Source organism: Notamacropus eugenii, chromosome 2 (genome assembly GCF_028372415.1).
Source record: "Notamacropus eugenii isolate mMacEug1 chromosome 2, mMacEug1.pri_v2, whole genome shotgun sequence".
Taxonomy (NCBI): domain Eukaryota; kingdom Metazoa; phylum Chordata; class Mammalia; order Diprotodontia; family Macropodidae; genus Notamacropus; species Notamacropus eugenii.
Window position 1 is genome coordinate 427,823,929 of NC_092873.1, and position 23,221 is coordinate 427,847,149.

Consider the following 23,221-nt stretch of genomic DNA (forward strand, 5'->3'; position numbering starts at 1 on the left):
TATAGCACTTTAGCATTAGCATAGTGCTGTACAAATATTTTCTCGTTTTATGCTCACGACATAAAGTTGGAGGTAAGTGCTATTATTATGTTCCATTTTATGGATGAGGAAACTGTCAGACAAAGATTAGGTGACTTGCTCGGGAACAGACAGGTGCTAAGGGTCTGTCACTACATCTAAACTAAGGTCTTCCTGATTCTGGCTCCCACACACAAACCACTCTATCTCCTGGACCAAGACTCTTAGATTAAGTATCTACAAAGTGGCAAAACCAAGATTTTAGTCCAGCTCCTCTGATTCCAAATCCATATCCTTTTTCACTATAACATACTTTCTATCTCATTAAATGAAAACAGCTAATTAGACTCCACGAAAACTGGTACTTAGTGAATGGCACACATGCTCAGTGACGATCAATGGACTTTTCTTGACTACCATCTGTATAGGCCACATATCTTGAATGCATGGTACAGAAACTAGAATATTGAACTTAAGTAAATCCCATCTCTGACTATTACTGGCTACATGATCATGGACAAGGCACTTAACCATGTTGAATCTGAGGCAGAAGGAGCTCTGACCCTGACCAAAGTATTTAACGCAGGCATCATGAACTTGACAATAAGGCACTGGTTCAAGATCCCATTCTAGACCCTAGATGCTGACTTGGCTCAGAAACTGAAGAGTGAGTCCTATCTAAAGCTGCAAAGCCACAAGACTTACCGTGTAAGAAGATTCTGTTCCAGTATATTTTCCCAACGTCATTTCCCCCAAGAAACACCAGGTTGGACAGAATCAGCATTGAGGTGGAGGCACCAGCCAGGGTGGCATGCAGTCGACGGCGAGCTTGTGGGGAGAGATGCTGCACCTGTTCCAAAACAACCAGGAAATATTTATTACTAAAGGTAAAAATCACTAAGGCCCAAGAGCACTAGTTTTTCAGTGAGAAAAGTTATGTTGAAATCCTCACTCTGCTGAGGGTAGTGAACACTGAGCATGGGTCTTAGCATTGACAAGACCTGGGTTGGAATCTTACCTCAGAAGCTGGTTAGCTCTCTGACTCTGGGGCAAGACTTCTATCAGTTTCTGTTTCTTCATCTTTGTGGGGATAATACAATAGTGCCTATACCTTTTATGGAAGTAGTGAAGATGGAGCAAGATCGGGTATATAAAGTGCTTAGTAAATCTTCAAGTGCTTAGTAAATGCTGTGTAAATGTAAACTTTTAAAAATTATTATAATTTACCAATTGGCAATTTTTACCCATTTGCTTTAAGTCCCTGGGGCTTAGTTTCTTATTTGTAAGACTAGATTCCTTAGAATCCTTCTAGCTCTCAATTTTATGATCCTGTATAAACAGGACTTTTATATTCCTCTATAAAGAGAACTTTACTTTCAAAAAAAATAATTGTATTGGTATCTTTTGCTTTTACATTGCCGAAATTCCCCCTTTTTCCCTCTTCCTTGAGTCAATTTGTACAACAAAGAATTTTTTTAAAGAAAAATAAGAGGAAGAAAGTTCTTTGAAATCAATCAACATATTGAAAAAAAATCTGAAGTCATATTATACAATCTGAGTCTGGAGTCAGGAAGACCGGAGTCAAATTGAAAGAGATTAAAATTGAAGAGTGAGTCCTATCCAAAGCTGCAAAGCCACATGACTTACCCTTGTAAGAAAATTCTGCATCATTCCCCCCAAGAAATACCTGTTTGGACAGAATCAGCATTGACGTGGAGGTACCAGATTCCTGGGCAAGTCATTTAACCTATGTCTGCCTGAGTTTCCTCAAATAAAGTGGGATAATAATAGTACCTACTTTTCCAGGATTGTTGTGGGGATTAAGTGAGGTAATATTTATCAAGCACTTTACACAGTTCTAGGTACCTAGTAGACACTTAATAAAATAATAACAATATAGTAACATTTGATCTCTTCTCACTCTTCCCTAAGAAGCCTCTTGCTTATGCAAAGGGGAAGGGGCAACTATCTTCTCATACCTCTTCTTTGGGCCAAGCACATTCTTTTTTTATTTTGCAATATTTAGTTTCATTTGTTTGGCAGTGGTAGTCCTCTTCCTTCATATTCTTGTAGTCATCGTGTACACTGTCTTCCTGGTTCTGCTTACTTCATTCTTCATCAGTCATAAATCTTTCCAAGCTTCCCTCTATTTATCACGTTTTTTCATTTCTTATAGCACAGTAATATTCTATTATCTTCATGTGCCATAATTTGGTTAGCCATTCCCTAAATAACGGGCACCTAATTGTTTACAATTCTTTGTAGACCTTCTCTCTTAATATGTCTAATCTTTTTGGGAATGTCCCTACTCTCAGAGCAGTCAACCAATTCAAATGGCTATTAAAATGCCTACTTCCTCCAATAAGTCTTCTGGGATTAATCTGGGGAGCAGAGATAACGTCTCCAAGCTCACTACCCCAGTGCTCTCCACCCTCAAAATGCACTTACCCTCACCACACAGAAACTATTTTGGCTATCTATTATTTAGTTTATTTTCTTCCTACTTTTTCTCTAGCTTCTCTGTTTGTTTGTGTCTAATTCCAAACTCTAGGGAACCAAATCTGTTTGAATCAATTATTCTCTACAGTAACTAGCACAGCCCCATGTGATCTACGTTAGATGGCTCACTGAGTGAGAATATGGTGCTAATGAAGCCAAAATCAACTTTATTCTTCATTCTCCAATTCATTCTGCCCTCAGTCAGGCCCTCAGACGTGCAAGACATAAATTCCACAGGGATGAGAGAATATGGATCTCATTCCACTTCCAGAAAAATGGCTCAGAGAACATCAGATTCACATATAAGAAATGCCACATGGAAGGTTACATACAAACAGGTGTTTTGATAAATGATTTTTTTGTCCTGATTATAAGTAACTCAGTTTTTTGTTGCATTTTAATTACTGACCTTGATATAAATACGTCAAGGATCTGTGGTTTTTATCAGTGCTGGATAATTCTGATGTAGAAACTCTCCACTAACATAAACTGCAACCTGTCTATGACTTAGAATGTAATTCCCAAGCTATTAAACAAAGATTTTCTGAGTTAAAGCCCAGTATTCTATCCACTATGCTGCATATTTTGAAATCTGCAAAGCACCATACATATGTCATATCATATGAGCACTGTAATAACCCTCTGAGGTAGATACTGCAGGTGTCACAGGAGCACAAATTTAGAAGGTACCTTTGAATCCATCTAGACCCCTTCATCATACAGATGAGGAAACTGAGGCCCAGAGAGGTTAAGTAGTTTTTCCAAGGTCACACAGGTAGTAATGGTGGAAATATGATTTAAATTCAGGTCCTCTGACTCCAAATCCAGCACTTTTCCTTGTACCATGATGCCCCTGATACTGATATTCCCCTTTTAGGATGGGGAAATAAGGACTAGAGTGGGGGAGTGACTGACCAATGGTCATCCTGCTAGTAAATATCAGAGCTGAGATCTGAACCCAGATCTTCTTGATTCTAAGAAGAAAATCCTGTCTACTATGCTAGCCTGTCTCTCTCCCTCTGCACTAAAGCCCTTCTCCAATGCTTCATCATTTTATTAAGAATCCTGCAGCAGAACATATGCAGATGTAATCCTACAAACCTGGCAAGGTTTCAAGTATGGATCCAGTGATTGGACTGTACCTCTGCTATGAGAGAACTAGCTTAGGTAAGTTTGGAGATGCTAATCACAAGATCAACTGTAGGGAAGGATAGGGTTTGGGGACCTCAAGGACACTTAAAAGTCATTCCAAATCTAAGAGGAGTTGCACTGGTGGCTTGCATCGGCAATTTCACCAAAATCTGAAGTAATGAAGATATCTTTACCACAATTCATTCTTTACCCTCCCTTCCTCCTTTTACATTATTCATTGAGATTCGTAAAGAAAGCCAAGCTTTTATTTCTAACCAACAGCTGTTCTGGTCACAGGTGCCACATGTGTAATCACTGAATGTAAACAGAGGCTATTAGGATGCATCTGTGACAGCGTCACCCCACCTGGCCCAGCTATGCTTTAGAATTTCATGTCTAGCATAAGGAATTTATATGGCTCAGCCCTCAGCTGCCTCAGGTCCTCATGCTTTTTCCAAAGATGCCAGACTAATCTAGAGACCAGATAAATAAAGGCAGGGAGAGAGAAAACGTACAATGAAAAGACATGGTAGAACCTCATCTTGTCTTGCCCCCTACTATGTAATAAAGGTCACAGTATGGAGGTCTCTGATAACCCTTTTTTTTTCAGAATCAAAGACTGGATCATAGCTGGAGAGACTTTGGAAGGTCATCTAATTTAACTCTCATTATACCAGTATGAAACAGAGACTCAGAAATGAAGTTACTTGCCCAAAACTAGTAAATGGCAGAACCAAGTACAGAACCCAGCTTGTCTGCCTACAACTCCAATGTTCTTCCACTAAATCTTCCTCATCTATACTTCCAATTGTCACTGGTTTCCTCAATTAAAAGATCACAACACCACATGATGGGTCTTTGTTTTCTATTGTTTGTATTTGTATCACCAGTGCTTAGCACAACGACTGGCACATAACTTATAAACCATGAATGCTTGCTGGCTTGCTCTATCTTCTATAAGAGGTCTTTCCTTTAACCCTCATTCTTAGTGCTCCCTCCTACCCCTAACCCTCCTCACAAAATGGCTTTGCATTTATTTGGTATATTTTTTATATTTGCCTATCTGAATGTATATTGTTTTTCCTAAGAAGAATGTTAGGTTCCTTAAGACTGAAAACTATTTAATTTTTGTCTTTGTACCTTTTAGTGCTTAGCACAATGCCTGGCACACATCAGGTACAAAATTAATGCTTCTTGAACTGAATTCAATCCAAATAAGAGAACAAGGCTCTTAGAAAAGTTTTCATTTTAGCTAATTCTCTTGTGCAACATTTGTAGCAAATGTTGACTGCTCTATTGGCTTCCCCTTAAAAAAAATAGTTTCCAATCACCTCCCCCCACCCAGGTGGTATGGATTCAGGGCACAGAAACTATGTGAAATATCAGAGGTAATTTGCCTGAGATATTAATAATTAATATGAAATATGAAATTATTGAAAATTTGCAAAGTGCTTTATGGATGCTATCTCAGATGATCTTCACGAATCCCTAGGAAGTAGATGCAATTGTTATCCCCATTTTACAGGGAGGAAGAAACTGAAACTACAAGAGGTTAAGTGACTCCATGGTCTCAATACATGACTGAGATGGGATTTGAATTCAGGTTTTCCTGACTCCAAGTTCAGCCCTCTATACATTCACCAAGCAGAGCCATTTACAGAGGAAAAGAGACAAAATGGAAAATTCCCACACAGATATTTGAGAAGTGATTATATTTCATAGGATCAGAGAATCATAGATCATTACCTGGCAGAGACCTCAGAGGCATTTAATCAAACCCCCTCATTTTACAGAGAAGGCCACTGAGGCACAAAAAATTCCCCAAAGCCACACAGTTTACATGTATCTGAAGTGGGACCAAGAGTTCCTTAAGAATACTGGTAAGAAGTTCACAGGGGTCAAGCTATGGCATCCTCCTCTGCCTCGCTGACCACTTTACCGGTGGCAGCAGTGGCCCTGGCGTTGGTTTTGGCTTTGTCTCCAAGACCAAGAAGAAGCACTTTGTGCAGCAAAAGGTGGAAGTGTTCCAGGCTACTGACCTGCTCGTGGGTGTGTTCCTGAGGGGTATCCCCCACTCAATCAATGAGCTTAGCCAGGTCCTACCCCCTGTAATGCTGCTTCCAGATGACTTTAAAGCTAGCTCCAAGATCAAAGTCAACAACCACCTCTTTCACAAGGAGAATCTGCCTAGTCAGTTCAAGTTCAAGCAGTATTGTCTCCAGGTCTTCAGGAATCTTCGAGATCAATTCAGTATTGATGACCAAGACTACTAGGTTTCTCTGACCCAAAGTTCCGCTGGTGAGAGTGAAGGCAGTGATGGTCGATTCCCTGTGTCCTATGATCAAACTCCGGTCATCAAAGAAGTTTCTAGTGAGGACATTGCTGACATGCATAGCAACCTCTCCAACTACCACCAATGTATAGTCAAGTACCATGGCAACATTCTGCTCCCCCAGTTCCTGGGAATATACTAGGCAGTGGTGATAGTGAAGACAGCTATGTGCTCATAATATGCAACATGTTCACCCACCGGTTCCCTGCGCAAATGATCCCTGTGGGATCATTTCATTAGGCATTCAGGTGACTGGCCTGGAAGACTGGGGTGAAGAAAGATTCTGGAGTAATATTAAATACACTTTCTCTTTGCCTAGTTATTTTTGGGCATTGTTCCAGGGGTGGGGAATTCCTCAACCTGGACCAAACCTGGTTATCTTTGGGGTGAATTGAACTCAGCACCATTTCTTCTTCCTTTCTCCCTTCAGCTTTGTCATCTGCATGCCTCCATTCAACCTGTCTTGGGCTATTGCTATATCTCCCAGAAATAGGTGACATTGTCATCCTTATTCCCTACCTCCTGAGAGGAATCTGCCATAACTGCCCCTCCCTGAATCATATAGGAATAGTATACCTAAGTGGGGTTTAAGGGCATCAGAGGGGTATAATCATAGGGAAAGGGGCACAGACTCACTTTGGAGTTGAGGCAATCACTCCTTCCCAGGTTTCTGCAGTATCTTCCAAGATTATGGGTCAGTACAGTACTCCCTGAGTGGCCAGACTGTTCTGTCAATAAGAGTTAGCCCTGTGAATATTTCCCCCATCTACTCTCTTGCTCCCACTTTTATTCTTCAGGAGAAGGAAACTGAAGAGCATGTGTGTGCATGTGTGTGCGATGGCTGCCTGATATGTGTGCGTGTGGTGTGTGACGTCTGATATTTGCCTCCCTCTTATCCTTCCTCCAGGAGCCTGGTTGAATTTACTCCTTTCCCCTATCTTTCCCCTGTCTAACTGCAATAAAATTTAGGACATCAGCAACAACGTTTTTCTAGAAATTGGTTTTCTGGCCATGAAGCTGATGCATCAGGGGCAGTATGGGTTCATTTGTTGAAACTTCTTTTTTTTGTAAAAAAAGAAAAGAAAAAATAATAATCTTGCATATTCCTATTGCTGTCTCAACACAGAAGTAAATTATTAAACTGAACTGGTCCCTCTTTAAAAAAAAAAAGAATACTGGTAAGAAACAGAAAACTAGGGAGAAAATTCACATCAAGTTTCTCTGATAAAGGTCTCACTGCTCAAATATATAGAGAACTAAGCCAAATTTATAAAAATTAGAGCCATTCCCCAGTCAATAAATGGTCAAAGGATATGGACAGGAAGTTTTCAGAAGTTATCGATAGTCACATAAAAAATGCTCTAAGTCACTACTGATAGAGAAATACAAAATTAAAATGACTCAGATACCACCTCACAACTATCAGACTAACATGATGAAAAATGCCAAATGCTGGAAGGGATCTGGAAAAATTGGAACACTGATACACTTTTGGTAGAGTCTGAACTAGTCTAACTATTCTGGAGAATAATTTGTAACTATGCCCAAAGGGCTATGAAACTGTACAAACCTTTTGACTTAACAATATCACTCTTGGCTCTGTATCCCAAAGAAATCATAGAAAAGGGAAAAAATCCTATTTGTACAAAAATATTTATAGCAGCTTTTTGTAGTGGTAAAGAATTAGAAATGGAGATGATGTACATCAACTAGGGAAATGTCTGAATGAGTTGTGGCATATGATTGTGATGGAATACTATTGTGTTATAAGAAATGATGAGCCAGATGATTTCAGAAAAACCTGGGGAGACTTATATGAACTCATGCAAAGTGAAGTGAGCAGAAACAGAAGAATACTGTACACAGTAACAGCAGTATTGTAAAGATGAACAACTGTGAAAGACTTAGCTGCTCTGATCAAGGCAATGATTCATGCCAATTCCAAGGGTCCCATAATGAAAAATGCCATCTACTTTCAGAAACAGAACTGATGAACTCCAAATGGAGACTGAAGCATATTTTTAAAAAACTTACTTTGTATTTATTGTTTTATTTTGTTTGATTTTCTTTTGAAACATGGCTAATATGAAAACATGTTTTGCATTTCTTCACATGTATAATCAATATCAAAATGCTTGACTTCTCAAGGAGGGGGAAGGGTGCAAATAAGAGATAATTTGGAGTTCAAAATTCTTCAAAATGATTGTTAAAAAATTACATGTAATTGGGTTATATTTAATGAAATAAGTAAAAATAGTTTTTAAAAAAAGAATACAAGTAGGAAAAGCTGTGAACCTCTAAGTGATATAAATTATGAAGAAGCATGCATGGTTAGCTCCTGCTAATGTCTTCCATGGATGCCTCACTGTGGCATGAAAATATCCTTAGATTCTTGAAGACTCTGCTGGTGAAACGCAGGTCAAAGGTCTGTCAGGTACTGTCAATCTGGAAAGTATGTTTCTAGAGACGAGCTGTCTGGCTTTCATGTGAGAACTAGCTTAATTAAGCCCATGGAGGCTTGCTACTAGAAAGCTGGCCAAGGGATGATGACTTTTTTTTAGCTTTTCACATCAACCCATGAAGATGATCTTGTAAAGCAGAGCTTCTTGGATTGGAGTCCATGAACTGCTTTAAAAAAAATTGATAACTATGTTTCAATATATTTGCTTTTCTTTGTTATCCTTGAATTTTATTTTATGCATTTAAAAACACTGCTCTGAGAATAGCAGGGTCCCTGGGCTTCACCACACTGCCAAAAGAGTCCAGGTCACAAAAGCAGGTGAAGAACCTCTGACCCAACGCAATATGTAAGAGAAAACGTGTGAAGAAGCATGCATTTCTTGAAGGGTAGCGTTCCCTTCCATTTCCTGAGGACTGAAGAAGAATGTCTGCTGAGCATACAAGGAAATACTACTTTTAGAGGAATTAAAATTCAACCATCCAACTGGGCTGGGTGTGATGTTGCCATGGTTTGTGAAGAGACAATGAAAAGAAGAGGACTGAAGCATTGATGTTTGTGTAGCTTGTACTTGCTATTATTTATTTCAGTCACGACTCTTTGTGACCTTATTTTGAGGTTTTCTTGGCAAAGGTCCTGGAGTGATTTGTCATTTCCTTCTCCAGATCATTTTACAGATGAGGAAACTGAGGCAAACAGGGTTAAGTGACTTTCCCAGGATCCTCCTAGCTAGTGTCTGAGGCCAGATTTGAACTCAAGTAGAGCAGTCTTTTCGACTTCAGGTCTGGTACTCTATCCATTGTGCCGTCTAGCTGCCCTAAAAGGCAAAACAAGGTCTGAAATTGCAGGAAACTACTAGGTTCATTGTTATTGTTGTTCAGTCATGTCCAACTCATCCTATTTGGAGTTTTCTTGGCAGAGGTACTACAGTATTTTGCCATTTCCTTCTCTAGGTCATTCTACAGATGAGAAAACTGAGGCAAACAGGGTTAACGGACTTGTGCAGGGTTACACAGGTACTAAGTGTCTGAAGCCAGATTTGAACCCAGGAAGATGAGTCTTCCTGATTCCAAATCCAGTCCTCTAACTATTGCACCATCTAGATGCCCCTGCAATACCTAGCCCTTAAAAATTAGGAGGTTCCAATCTACCACTTTGCCTCCTACAGAAGTATCGGCCATAATTCTGGGCATCACAGACTAGGTTAGCAAGAACTGTCTGGACGAGAGAGAGGGAAAGAATGAGTTGTCCAAGGTGGCACTGCATTTTCCAGGAAAGAATGTGCAAGGAACTTCCCCTTAGAGATCTTCAGGCATGGAGGAACATTTAGGGAGGTAACTCTCAATGACATTTTAATAGCTTTCATTCTACTCTTGATCATAAGATCATAAATTTAGAATTGGAAGGGACCCTGGATGTCATCTAATCCAATCCCTTCATTTAAAATGTGAGAAAACTGAGGTCCAAAGAGGTGATTTGCTCAGAGTCAGACTGGTAGTAAGTTGCAGGGATGGGATTAAAATCAGTTTTGAGATTACAACCATGTTCTGTGGTTCTGAAACCTGTTGTCACATTACCTGAATACATTACTGAGAAAGGGTAAGTCTCCTTTCAAGAATTTCAGAGGTAAATGCATGATGCTTTCTTTATGAATGTTAATAAAGCAGTGTGGAAACATGGAAAGAAGCTGGGTGTGGAACAAGAAGACCTGGGTTCAGATCTCAGCTCTGCCACTTACTCTCCATGTAACCTTGCACAAATTGTTTAACATCTCTGGACATCAGTTCCCTGCTGTGTAAAAGGACTGGGCTAGACTAGGATGACCTCTAAGGTCCCTTGTATATCTTGTAAATAGGGCAATATGGCTTAAAACCCCAAAATGCTCCTTTCATATGGGGAAAAGAGTCCAGCATGTACGAGACAATCAAAACCACTTACAACATCCTCTAATGTGTGAGACTGAAAGGAGAGCATTCTCAATAATTTGTTTGGTGCTGAAATGATGAACTGCTAGCCAGTTTTTACCAGAAGCAACTGAGAATACTGATTTAAAAGAAAAAAAGAAGAAAGAACAAGAGAGTTGAAGCCAAAAAGCTTGTAAGGAGCGAACAAGACTTAAAATAGAAACCAAGATACGTGTAGCCCACTCTCAGTTATACATTCTAACAGGGACAAAGGATGTCGTGATAAACGAAATATATAGAAACTCCAAAGACCTCATTTTAACCAAAAGCTTCATCTGCCTCCTAACAAAACTATACTTGCTAACAAGGAACAAAATACGAATTTTAGAACTCCAACTTTCCACTAATAAAAAGCACCAAAGAATCAGGACAGAGTCAGATACCAGAAAGCTCTGGTAACACCGGCAGAAATACTATGGTCAAAGCCATAACTCAGCAGAGTGAGCAGGGATTTGCCCTAGATTATCAAATTTGGAAGATATTGATGGAACACTTTCAGTCCTTCAGTAACACAGAACCAAAAGAGATTAACAATGACTTAGCAAGAATCATTGATTAAAATAGAAAAAGCTATGAGATGGTAGACTGATTTGAGCTCCTCCCCTGCTCTGCTCCCAAATGAGGAAGGCTTGCATCAATGTTTTATGATCTTGGTTTCCTCTCCTTGGGTGGGATTATCCTCTCTCTCCCACTCCCCCTCCACTGATGACAGAAGCATGAGCTACTTATCTTAGCTGAAGTTTATGGGGTTTGCTTTAGGCACAAAAAATATCCTAATTTAAGTTGTAACTAAAGTCACATATAGCTGTCACTGACTCTACTAGATAGCTACATTCCAAAAAACATGTGTGTACACTGAAATTTTGTAACGAGAATCCTATTTTATTATCAATTCACTTAGTTATGATAAAGATTGTTTATTTTCAGATCAGATGTTTTTCATAAGATACATGGTGGCTTTTAATATTTTAGCTTGTAGTTTCTTAATCTCCTTCCCCTTCAGTTGGACTAGTAGTTAATATAAACACTTAAGTGCACCAAGACAGCCAGCTTTACTTATTTAGTTTAAATAAGTTTTATTGATGCCTTTTGTTTATATATGTAAAAACATATGTGTAATATACATATATGTGTGTATCTCTATAGACAGATAATATATAATGCTTGCCCCCAACACCATCCATCTCACCTTACTCCCAGAGTTGTGTCCTCCCTTATAACAAAGAAAAATAGTAAAAACAATTGAGAGAGCGATTGAGTCTGATACTACATGCAACATTCTGCCCTCTGCCCTTCTGGCAAAGAAAGGAAGTGTGTTTCATTATCTTTTCTCTGGACCATTATTGGTTTTTCAATTAAGAGTCATTGTGTCTGTATGGTCTTTATATGTCTATATATATCTCCTCCGTTAGAATATACGTGCCTTGAGGGCTGGGACCGTTTCATTTTCTTGTCTATGTATCTTCAATGTTTAGCACAAAACTTCACACATAATAGATCTTAATAGATACTTTTTTACTGACTGACCAATTGAATGACTGACTTACTTTTTAATGGTCTTTTTATTTATATTCTTGTAGTCACTGAGTATATTTTCTTTTGGTTCTGTTAATTTCACTCTGTCAGTTTACACAAATCCCTTCATGTTTCTTTACATTCCTTCTTACTAAAAATAATATTCATTCATTTACTACAGCTTATGGTTCATCCATTGCCCAACTGATGGGTAACCACTTTTTTTCTAGTTCTTTATTAACACTAAAAGTGCTGCTATGAATGTTTTCGTGAATATGGAACATTTCTATCTTTGATCTCCTTGGAGTATATAACCAGGAGTAAGGCTGGAAGCAAGCTGTTTAGAAATCTGAGAATACTTGTATGAGCTGGTACAGAGTGCAGTAAGGAAGACCAGGAGAACAATTTATATATTAATAAAGACATTTTAAAGACAACTTTGAAATACTTAAGAACTCTGATCAATGCAATAACCCAAGACAAATCCAGAGAACTTATATGTTTCACGCATCTTCTGAAAGAAAAAAGTGATGGACTTGGAACAGAATGATATAGATATTGCATTATCATGTAGACATTGTTTTGTTTGACTATATATATTTTACAGAAATTTTGTTCTTTTTTATTAAGGGTGGGATAGGAGGGAGAGAAAATAGATTTTTTCATTGGAAAACAGTAAAAAAAAAAAAAAGGAATCCTATGTGAACACTTTTGTGAAAAAAATCAACCAACAAATAGTGAGCATTTGCCATGTGCAAGACAATAGGCAAGGAACTACAAACGGTACAAAGATACATAAGACATGATCCTTACCCTGAAAGGGCTGCATCCCATCTAGTAGCAGAGACAAAACAAATATGCAAAGGTAACTAAAAATATGAACAATAGCTGCCTATTATTGTATACCATTATAAAACAGTATATGCTGTATACTGTTATATCCGTAGATCATAAATGCTAGGAACTCAGAAGTTCAAAAGAGGAATCATAGGTCATAGATGTCATCAGAGGCCAACTAATCCAATTCCCTTGTTTTACTCATAAGGGAACTGAAACTCAGGGAGATTAAATAAGCTATCTAAGGTCACGCAGGTAGTATTTCATTAGAGATGGTATTTGAACAAAGAATGCATGCCCTTTCCCCATTAAACCGACCCCTCTTCTAAAATTTTCTATTACTGGGTGTGTGATTTTTTTTTTATTTTAAAGATACTTTCATTTCATTAATATTTCCCAATTACATGTAAAACGATTTAAACATCATTTTTTGAAATTATGTTCCAAAGACTCTATCCTTCCCATACTTCCCCCCACTTTGAGGAGGCAAGAATTTGATATAGATTATACATGTGAAGTCATGCAAAACATATTTACATATTAGTCATTCTGCAAAAGAAAACAGACAAAAAATATAAAAAAATATGCTTCATTCTGCACTCAAAGTTCATCAATTCTCTCTCTCTGTCTGTCTCTGTGTCTCTCTATCTCTGTCTGTCTCCGTGGCTCTCTCTCTATCTCTCTTAGGATAGCATTTTCCACCATGGTTCCTTCAGAACATAGTAGGTAAATCTTTAAACAGTTGATCATCCTTAGAATAATGCTTTTACTATTACCGTGTTCTCCTGGTTCTACTCACTTCACTTTGCATGACTCCATATAAGTCTTCTGATGTCTTTCTGAAACCAGACTACATCATTTCTCATTTTTTAAATACTTAATGCTTTTATTTTTTAAAATATATTTCATTTTTTCCAATTACATGTAAAAGCAATTTTGACATTTTTTAAAATTTTGAGTTCCAAATTCTTTCCCTCACTTCTCACTTTCCTTATTGAGAAGGCAAGCAATTTGATATAGGTTACACAGGTGCAACTGTGCAAAACATTACCATATTAGTCATGCTGTGAAAGAAGACAGATCAAAAAAGAAAGAAAAATAAAGATTTTTTTAAAGTATGCTTCCATCTGCATTCTAACTCAATCTGTTTTTTCTCTATAGGTGGATAGCATTTTCGTCATTGGTCCTTTGGAATTGTCTTACATCATTGTAGTACAGAGAATAGCTAGGTTATTCACAGTTGATCATTATATAATACCACTATTACTGTGTACAATGTTCTCTGAGTTCTGCTCATTTCACTTTCTGTTCGTAAAAATCTTTCTAGGTTTTTCTGAAAGCATACTGTTCATTTTTTAATAGGACAATAATATTCCACCACAATCATTTGCCACAACTTGTTTAGCCATTACCCAATTTGATGGGCATCACCTTGATTTTCAAATCTTTGCCAGCACAGAAAAAGTTCCTTTAAATATTTTTGCACATGTGGATTCTTTTCATTTTTTTAAAAAAATATTTTTGAGATACAGGCCCAATCATGGTATTACATTACATGGTATTACAAAGGGTACACACAGTTTTATAGCCCATTCGACATCGTTCTAAACTGTTCTCCAGGATGGTTGCACCAGTTCTCAATTCCAATAGTGCAATAGTCTCCCAATTTTTACCCATTCCCTCCAGGATTTGTCTTTTTCCTTTTCTCTCATGTTAGTCAATCTGATGAATGTGAGGTGGTAATTCAGAGTTGTTTTAATTTCTATTTCTTTTATCAGTAGTGATTTAGAGCATTTTTTCATGTGACTTTTGAAAACTTTGACTTCTGAAAACTACCTGTTCATATCCTGTGACCATTTATCAACTGGGTAAAGGCTCTTTTTTTTTTTTTTTTTTATAAATTAGGCTCATTTCCCTACACTTTGAAGAAATGAGGCCTTTGTTAGTGAAACTTGATGCAAAAATATTTGTCCCAGTTTCCTTTTCTTGTTCAAACTTTGTCTACATTCGTTTTGTTTGCAAAAAGCTTTTTAATTTCATGTAATCAAAATTATCCATTTTATTTCCTGTTATCCTCTCTGTCTCTTGTTTGATCATAAAGTCTTTCCTTCTCCACAGATCTAAAATACATTTTTTCATGTTCCTCTAATTGACTTAGGGATATAATCCTTTATGTTTAAATCATTGGCATATGGTGTGAGATGCTGGTCTATGCCCAGTTTCTGTCAAACTGTTTTAAAGTTTTCTAAGCAATTTTTGTCAAATGTTGAATTATGACCCCCAACCTTGAGATCTTTGAGTTTACCACACACTAGATTACTATGGTATTTTACTACTGTTCATTGTCTAGCTAATCTATTCCACTGATATAGCACTCTATTTCTTAGCCACTACCAGATTGTTTGATGATTACTATTTTGTAATATAGTTTGAAATCTGGTACTACTAGGCTGTCTTCTTTCACATTTTTTTTATTAATTCCCTTGATATTTTTTACCTGGTGTTCTTCCAGATGAATTTTGATTATTTTGTCTAGTTCCATAAAGCAATTTTTCAGTAGTTTGATTGGTATAACATTGAAGTAAATTACCTTGGAATTGTCATTTTCATTTTATTGTCTTGACCTACTCATGAGCAATTAATGTCTTCAATTGTTTAGATATGCCTTTATTTGTGTGAAAAGTATTTTATAATTTTATTTATCTACTTGCAGGGTTTCTCTTAGTGGGCAGACTCCCAAGTATTTTATATTGTCTACAGTTATTTTACATGGAATTTATGTTTCTATCTATTGCTGCTGGGTTTTGTTGGTAGTATAGAGAAATGTTGATAATTTATGAAGGTTTGTTCTACATCCTGCAACTTTGCTAAAGTTGATCATTGTTTCAACTACTTTTTTTAGGTGATTCTCTAGGGTTCTTTAAGTATATCATCATATCATTTTGCAAAGAGTGACAGTTTTATTTCTTCATTGCCTATTTTTATTCCTTCAATTTCTTTTTCTTACCTTACTGCTATAGCTGTCATTTCTAGTGCAAGATTGAATAGCGGTGACAATGGATATCCTTGCTTCACCCCTGATCTTACTGGAAAAGCATCAAGTTTATCCCCACTGCAGATAATGCCTGTTCTAGGTTTTAGATAGATATTACTTATTTTAAGAAAGACTCCATGGATTCCGGTGCTTTCTAGTGTTTATAGGAATGTGTGCCATATTTTTTCAAAGCCTTTTTCTACATCTATTGAAATAATAATGTGACTTTTGTTGTTTTCTTACTGATATTTCTTTTTGCTATATCAAAAACAATGATATGTTTTTCTTATTGACATCAATTATGCTGCCAGTTTTCCTAATGTTGAACCAGCCCTGCATTCCTGACAAAAATCCCACCTGGTTACGGTATATGATCTTTGCGATATATTGCTGAAATCTCCTTGCTAGAATTTTATTTAAAATTTTTATGCTGATATTCATTAAGGAAATTGGTCTATTTTCTTTCTATGTTTTTGCTCTCTCTGGTTTAGGTATCAAAACCATATTTGAGTCATAGAAGGAATCTGGTAGAACTCCTTTAGCTATTTTTTTCAAATAGTTTATATAGTATTGGGATTCATTGTTCTTCGAATGTTTGGTAGAATTCACGTATAAATCCATCTGTTCCTGCTTCCCTATTACTAATGGTGACACCAGCATCCTCCCAGTCACAAAGGTCCATGATGGCCTTTTTGACTCTTCTCTTGCACTCACCCAACATGTCCAATCTGTTGCCAATTCCTGTTGTTTCTTTCTTCATAACATCTCCTACATTGGTCCCTTCTATCTGCTCACAGCCACCACCATGGTAAAGGCTCTTATCATCTTACCCCTGAACTATAGCCATAGCCTACTGATTGTTTCCCTGCCTTAAATCACTTCCCCCTACATTCCATCCTCAACTCAGCTGCCAAGAAGAGTGAGCCTATTCCTGCTCCCCATGGCCATTTCCATTTCCTCCAACTGATCCCACATCAGAAGAAGAGGAGTCCCTTCTCCAAGTCAATCCCTACACTTGCTTCCTTAATCTCACTCCCTCCTGTCCCCTTTAGGCATTTGCTACATCTATTATCCCTTTGCTCCTCCAATCATCAGTTTCTACCTTTCTACTAACCCTTTCCTGGGTCATTAAGAAGTCTTTCCTGGAATGGATCTCTCCTCTGAATCACTGCCCAGGACCTAGAAAAAGAGTTTTCTTTTCTCTTTCATTCCTGTACCACTCAAACTCCTTAAAACCACGCTACTGACTTCAAGCTTTGATTGATCATGTTCTTTCCAAAGTTGCCAATAATCTTTTAACTATTAAATCAATTTTTTTTGGCAAGGCAATCAGGGTTCAGTGACTTGCCCAGGGTCACATTGTTAGTAAATGAGTGTCAAGTATCTGAGGCAGGATTTGAACTCAGATCCTCCTGATTCCAGAGCTAGTGCTCTATCCACCATGCCACCTAGCTGTCCTTTAACAATTACATGTAATGGCTTTTGTTCAGTCCTCATTCTTCCTGATCTTTCTGTGGGTCTTAGCGTTGTTGACAAACACCCTGTCATGAGTTGTCTTCTCCCCTGTTTCTGTGTCACTGCTCTCTTCTGGTTCCTACCTGCCTCTGTCTCTCTGTTTCTCTGTCTCTGTCTCTGTCTCTCTGTCTGTCTCTCTCTCTCTCACACATACACACTCCCTAAATGCCACTGCTCTTCAAGGCTCTGTGCCTTCTCTCTCCAAATGTTCTTTGACCATCCCATCAATTCCCATCCATCCAATTATTATCTTACTTTCTCTTTGCTTCAGTTTCCACATTCAGCTATGCCCTCTAAGATTGCCTTTAGCTCACAATCCATAACCCTACGAATGAGTTAATGAATGAATCCTGTACCTCGGTATCTTTATCATTTATTACAGCGCTCTGCACGTACTAGTCATTTAATAAATGTTCTTTGAAACCAATTCAATTAAATTAATCTGTGTAAAAAGGACAGAGGACCCTCAAGGGGTTAAAGTTCATTGTTCAGAGATTAAGAGTCTCAAACTCTACTTTTAGGGAGAAAAATCTTTAGATGTTTGTGAGGCAGTGTGGCATTATGGATAGAAAGCTGGCATTCAAAGTCCGGAAAACCAGGGTTCAAGCCTTATCTCTATCAGACAGTACCTGAGTGACTGGGCAATCACATAGCATCTCAATATCTCAGGTAACTCTAAAATTATAAGTTTCAGAACAAGTGCCAATTTGTACTGGGGAAGGAAGTTTCCATATAAGGCTCTTGTAAATGTATGAAACCAAAGGTTAGGCCAAAAGAATGGCTGGAGGCATATACAAGTTGTTCCAATTGTCCAAGAACCAATAATGGCCTTATGTTTTGCAAGGAGTGACAAAATATCGGACATAAATTCCTGCCTAGGCCAATTGTATGATCTCTCTAGGCCAGCAGATTGCCTCTAACGATAACACCAATGGACAGATATTTGGAGTTGATAGACAGGATTCTTAGTTGCCATCTATGATATGCCCTCTATGAGCTGAGAATGTTAAACATATTCCCTAAATATCCCCTAAATAAGGACTTAGAATAATTAAATGCTATAGCATTTAGGAGTCAAGTAAACTCTCTATCCTAGGTCTCCTGACTCCCAGGCCAACATGTTCGTATTAGACTACTTTAGGTGTCCTCTCTGAATCCTTTTTGAAATATGTGATATTTTTCACCTGTTTAACTATTCTAGAGTTCCACGTTCACTCTTTTCAACCCAAAGACTCAGATTTCTGGTTCACTGTTTAATATCTTGTCCCTGGAAAGCACAGAATTGGCTGGGGGTGAGTAAGCCTGATACGTTGTCTTTGGAATCTGGGTCAAAAGTAAAGTGGAATATTGAAGAGAAAGCAGGGGTGGAAAGGCAGATGGGATGCCAGGGCTGAGAGCAGCCTGTTAGGAGTGATTCTACTGACTCTCCACAGGGAAGACTGGATGTGGGGATGGGGCAGGGATGAAGGGATTGGGATGAGCATCTGGGGGAACAGATGGGCTGGAGGAAAGGATGCTGGAGATGACAAAGGTTTGGCAAGAGGGACCCAATGCTGTTTATTTTTAAGTGGGGGGAGGAAAACTAAAAATAGAAACTGGGTGGGTTTGAGCAGCTGGACAGAGTTCTTCCATATAATTACCAAAGTGTTTATTTTTCTATTGAAGGCAGAATGCAGACAGCTAGAAAATCACAAGAGCAGAGGCTGGTGAAGACCAGGGGTCAACGAACAACTGAAAGAGGCCACAGTGACTGTCAAAGGCTTAGGCCCTGATCCAGAATGGAGGGTGGGGGGAGAGAGACTATGACTTGATCAAAGGATTCTGGGTGGGAATCTTTCCTCTGTGAAGCTTTATTGGACTAACCTCCCACCAGTCACAAACCTGCCACCATAGCCATGACCAAGAGTCTTTTCTATTGCTTCTAAGATAAAAAAGAAACTTCTCTCTTCAGGTTTTAAGGCCCTTCACAACCTGGTCTCAACCTATCTGTCTAGCTTTGTTGAAAATTGTGCTCCTTCCCTCACTGCAATCTGGCCAAACTGACTTTCTCTTTTTTGATCATACTCAACACTCCATCTCCCACCTCCATGCTTTTGCCCTGGATGCTCCCAATAACTCCAATGTATTTTCCCTTCACGTCTTTTCCTTCAAGATGCCGCCCAAGCACTGCAGTTTCATATTGATGGTATTTTCTACATTTCCAGATTCCCTCAAATACAAGTGTCCTTTTCTTCCAAACTACCTTGGATTTAAATACTTCACATTTATTTGTATTTATTCTCCACTGATCCTGTACATATTTATATATATTTTTGTTGTATCCACAATTAGAATGTAAGCTCCTTGTGAGTAGATCATTTTATTTATTGCATTTGTCTTCTTAGCACCTAGCAAAGTACCTGGCACATAGCAGGTGGTTAAGAAATGCTGGTTGATTGATTGATTTCTCCTCTCAAGGAATTTTTATTCCTATTTTATTGATATAGTTTTAATAATTATTTTCTTTCTTATCTCCCCTATTAGACTGTAAGCCCCTGGAGTAAAGGAACATGTTCAATAAACATATGTCAAGATTCACAGACCCTGTGTGTGCTCCCAATAAATGTTTGTTAAATGACTTGTCTGCCCTCCCACCTTTTCTCAGAACAAGTCAAAAAGACCATTCTAAACCTCACCTGCCATTTTACCTCTAAAATAAACACATGAAGGTTGTCCTCCTGCACAGACAGCATAAATCTAATGAGGACTAGGAATTTGACATATGCCTAAAGTCTTGTGGAGCTCATTAAATGAAAAAAAAGAAGAGGGAAACTGTTCACAACTGACTACTAAGTGAGGTGCCAGAGAGGTTAGTAGATATGAAGCAGGGGAAAGATGAGTCCTAGAGATGTCTAACAATTCCTAAGAGATAATCTCCAGGGAGAGGGGCAGTAGTAATATTCTAGATAGCAGAGACAGATATTAAGCAAAGTGAACTAGAGACCTCATATGTATAAATAATGATTTCATAAGTATCAATGAGACATCTTGGGATGTGACATATGATTAAATATGGTAATGGAAGAGTATACCTTATTCAAGAGACCTAAGCTAAATAAAAACAGTAGTGGAGTAGATTTACCTTCAAAAAAGACAAAGTACTACATAGAAACCGGAGAATTGAAAGGAGAAAGCATATCAGAGAACAAATGGGTAATGACAAGAAAAGGGGGGAACAAAAGCAAGAAAGCCATGGGACCTTGGAGCAGACTTCCAAAACAAGAGGAAATTGATGATAAGTTCCTAAACCTGAAAATGAAGAAGGCTTTTGGAGTCACTAAGTTACATGCACCTGCTAGAAGTATCCTCTTTGCTAAAAACAAATCAGCTAATAAATTCTTGACTTGCCTTAAAGAAATTTCAGCCACAAAAAGGTAGAAGAGGTGATCAAGAATATTGTTCCAGGCCTGTGACCAGTAAGAAGAACTTAGTAACTAAAATAGAAATTATGGGAACTTAAGAAAGAGTAATCATGCCTTCTAGAATTTGTCTCAGCTAAGAGTGGAAATCCCAGGTTTTTCCCAGCATGTAACCTAAACTCTGGGGGAAAGGATTTTAGAGAAATGATAGGTATGATTCTCTGATTTAAGGTTCTACATGGGTCATCTGTTCCAGAGAGGGGGAAGGTAATGAAGAAGAAAATTCTAATGACATAGATAATGCTAATAAAAAAAGTAGAAGCTGCCTAAAAAAAAAAAAGACCCTCTGGATACACAAAGAACTCACTGAACCACTTGGAATTTTGAGACATGTTCAGAAAGCAGAGGAAAAGTCAGGAAACTGAATATTAATGCTAGACTACAATGGCTCAGTAGGAACAATGTTCAAAAAGAGGCTAGACCTCAGAAAAAAGTAATGCTTGGGATGAATTTTAAGAATGGAAAACTTTGAGGTTATTTGGGGGACAGGGGATGGCAAAGGAAGATCAAGTAAAGATAGTGCCATAGCTCAGGGACAAAGACAATGTACCTGGAAGAGAAGACAGAACTAACTCTTATTTTTCTTCTATTTTCTCTACCAAAGAAAAAGTTCTTTTGACTGGGAGAAAATGAAGAAAAATGGTTAAAAGGCTACTGAAATCCAGGCTGAGTAAGGAGATTATGAGAACTTCTCGCTGTCCTCACTGAGTTTGAATCCTTAGGGCAGATGAAGTTAATTCTACGGTATTAGAAGACCATGTAGACAGGATTGTTGAACTGCTGAATCTAGAAAACCATGGAGACCAGAAGAGATACTTCAGAGGTAAGGACAAATTCTCTGTTTTCAAAGAGAGTAAAACAGAAGGTGGATATTTCAAACTATAGAACATTAAACCCGACTTGGATTTTCAGCCCAATTCCAGAGCAAATATTTAAGGGGAGGAAGCAGCACAGCACAGAGAAGAGAGTACGAGGTTAAATTCAGGAGACCTGGTTTCAAATCCCATCACAGCTGACAAGCTGTGTAGTCCCAGGGAAGTCAATTGATCTCTATGCATCTCAAGTAAATTTATAGAGTTTACACACTGGATGGGTTGCAATCTGTCAGATGGAGGGAGTTTCTACACCGAGATTTTCTTAGGATGATGCAATAATAACACATCTTTTCTGAATTTATTCAGGTAAGAAAATAGTGATCAGTACAAGTCACTGTGGGCTGATCAAAAAGAACACACATCAGACTAAACTGATTTCCCTTACCAACAAGATTAACGGTCTGATTGACAAGCAGAATGCCTCAAACACAATAAAACTGAATCTCAGAATGGAGTCTGACACAATGCATTAGAGAGCTGGGGAAGAGATGGGAGAGAGATAAGTAAATGTACTGGAATATAACAGTACATGGCTGAGAATGCATTGTCTTCTTGGGGGAGCCAGGTTTCCAGGACTGCAAAGTGAATAGATGGAGCTGGAGAGGAAAATGGTCTAAATCCGAAGTGAAGCTGGTTTATAAAACAGGATAATGGAAGGGGAGGGTAGAAGGTAGGAATGGGATAGGTATATGGCATATATCGTTCTTTCTTCCTTTGCTCCTCTCTCTGAGCAAGAAGTAGCCCCTCTTTTAGCCAAGGTCAACTCCTTTACTTATGTCCATGACCCTAACCTCTCCCATTTTTCTGATAAATTTTTTCCTTCAACTGTTGTCTCATTTTATAGATGAGGAAACAGCCCCAGAAAGGTTGGGTGACTTGCCCAGAGTCATGCAGCTAGTATCTGAGGCAGGATTCAAATTCTGGTCTTCCTAGTCCTATCTGGGATCTCTGGACAAAAGGCAGAGATGGCAAGAGCTCCATTGTGATTTGTAGCTGAAGACTGGTCCCATTCCTGAATTTTGATTGGTAATTAGTCATGCAGTAAAATCAACATTTTTTAAGCACTTAACATGGGCCAAGCACTGGGGATACATGACTACAAAAGTGAGATAGTTCCTGCCTTCAAGAAGCTTAAGGATAAAACAACTTGTAAGGAAATAAAGTAAATTAAGAAACCAGCTATTCAGAGAACTAGATCTACTTGGGCAAAAAATTCTGTGGTTGGGAAAGGGTCTGTACCCCAACTTTTGCGTCTCATCCTTCTCAAAGAAACAAACAAAAAAGTGACTTGCTGTTTTCTACTCTGGGGCCAGACACTGACAATCCCCCAGCTGCTAGGCAGACTCCAGAGACAGATTCCAGAGGAAAAAGAAAACTCAGTGTCAAATTAGGTATTTCATTACAAGATGCTAATTACCACAGATCCAGTGCATATCAAACAAGTCCAGCAGCAGCTTGCTATGCTTTTTAAAGCAGACTTTATTTCTAGTTGGGAAAAATGTGAAACATTTTGGAAGATCTATATGCTTTTCTTTTACAAAGCCTTTAAATACGTGTGGTTATATATGCATATGGATGTGCATAT

At 38.2% G+C, this 23,221-nt stretch overlaps 1 protein-coding gene across 15 annotated transcripts in view; it reads right to left on the reverse strand.

Moving 5' to 3' along the window:
• Positions 1-23,221, reverse strand: part of HHAT (hedgehog acyltransferase) — a 607,669-nt gene that overhangs the window by 231,966 nt on the left and 352,482 nt on the right. For all 15 annotated transcript variants that reach the window (XR_011973339.1, XR_011973345.1, XR_011973344.1 and 12 more), the window contains one exon: positions 724-868. Coding sequence is in view for 7 of the 15 variants with exons in the window: in XM_072637867.1 (XP_072493968.1) it covers positions 724-868 (145 nt within the window). In the remaining 8 variants the exon portion in view is untranslated. The remainder of the gene's footprint in view (positions 1-723; positions 869-23,221) is intronic.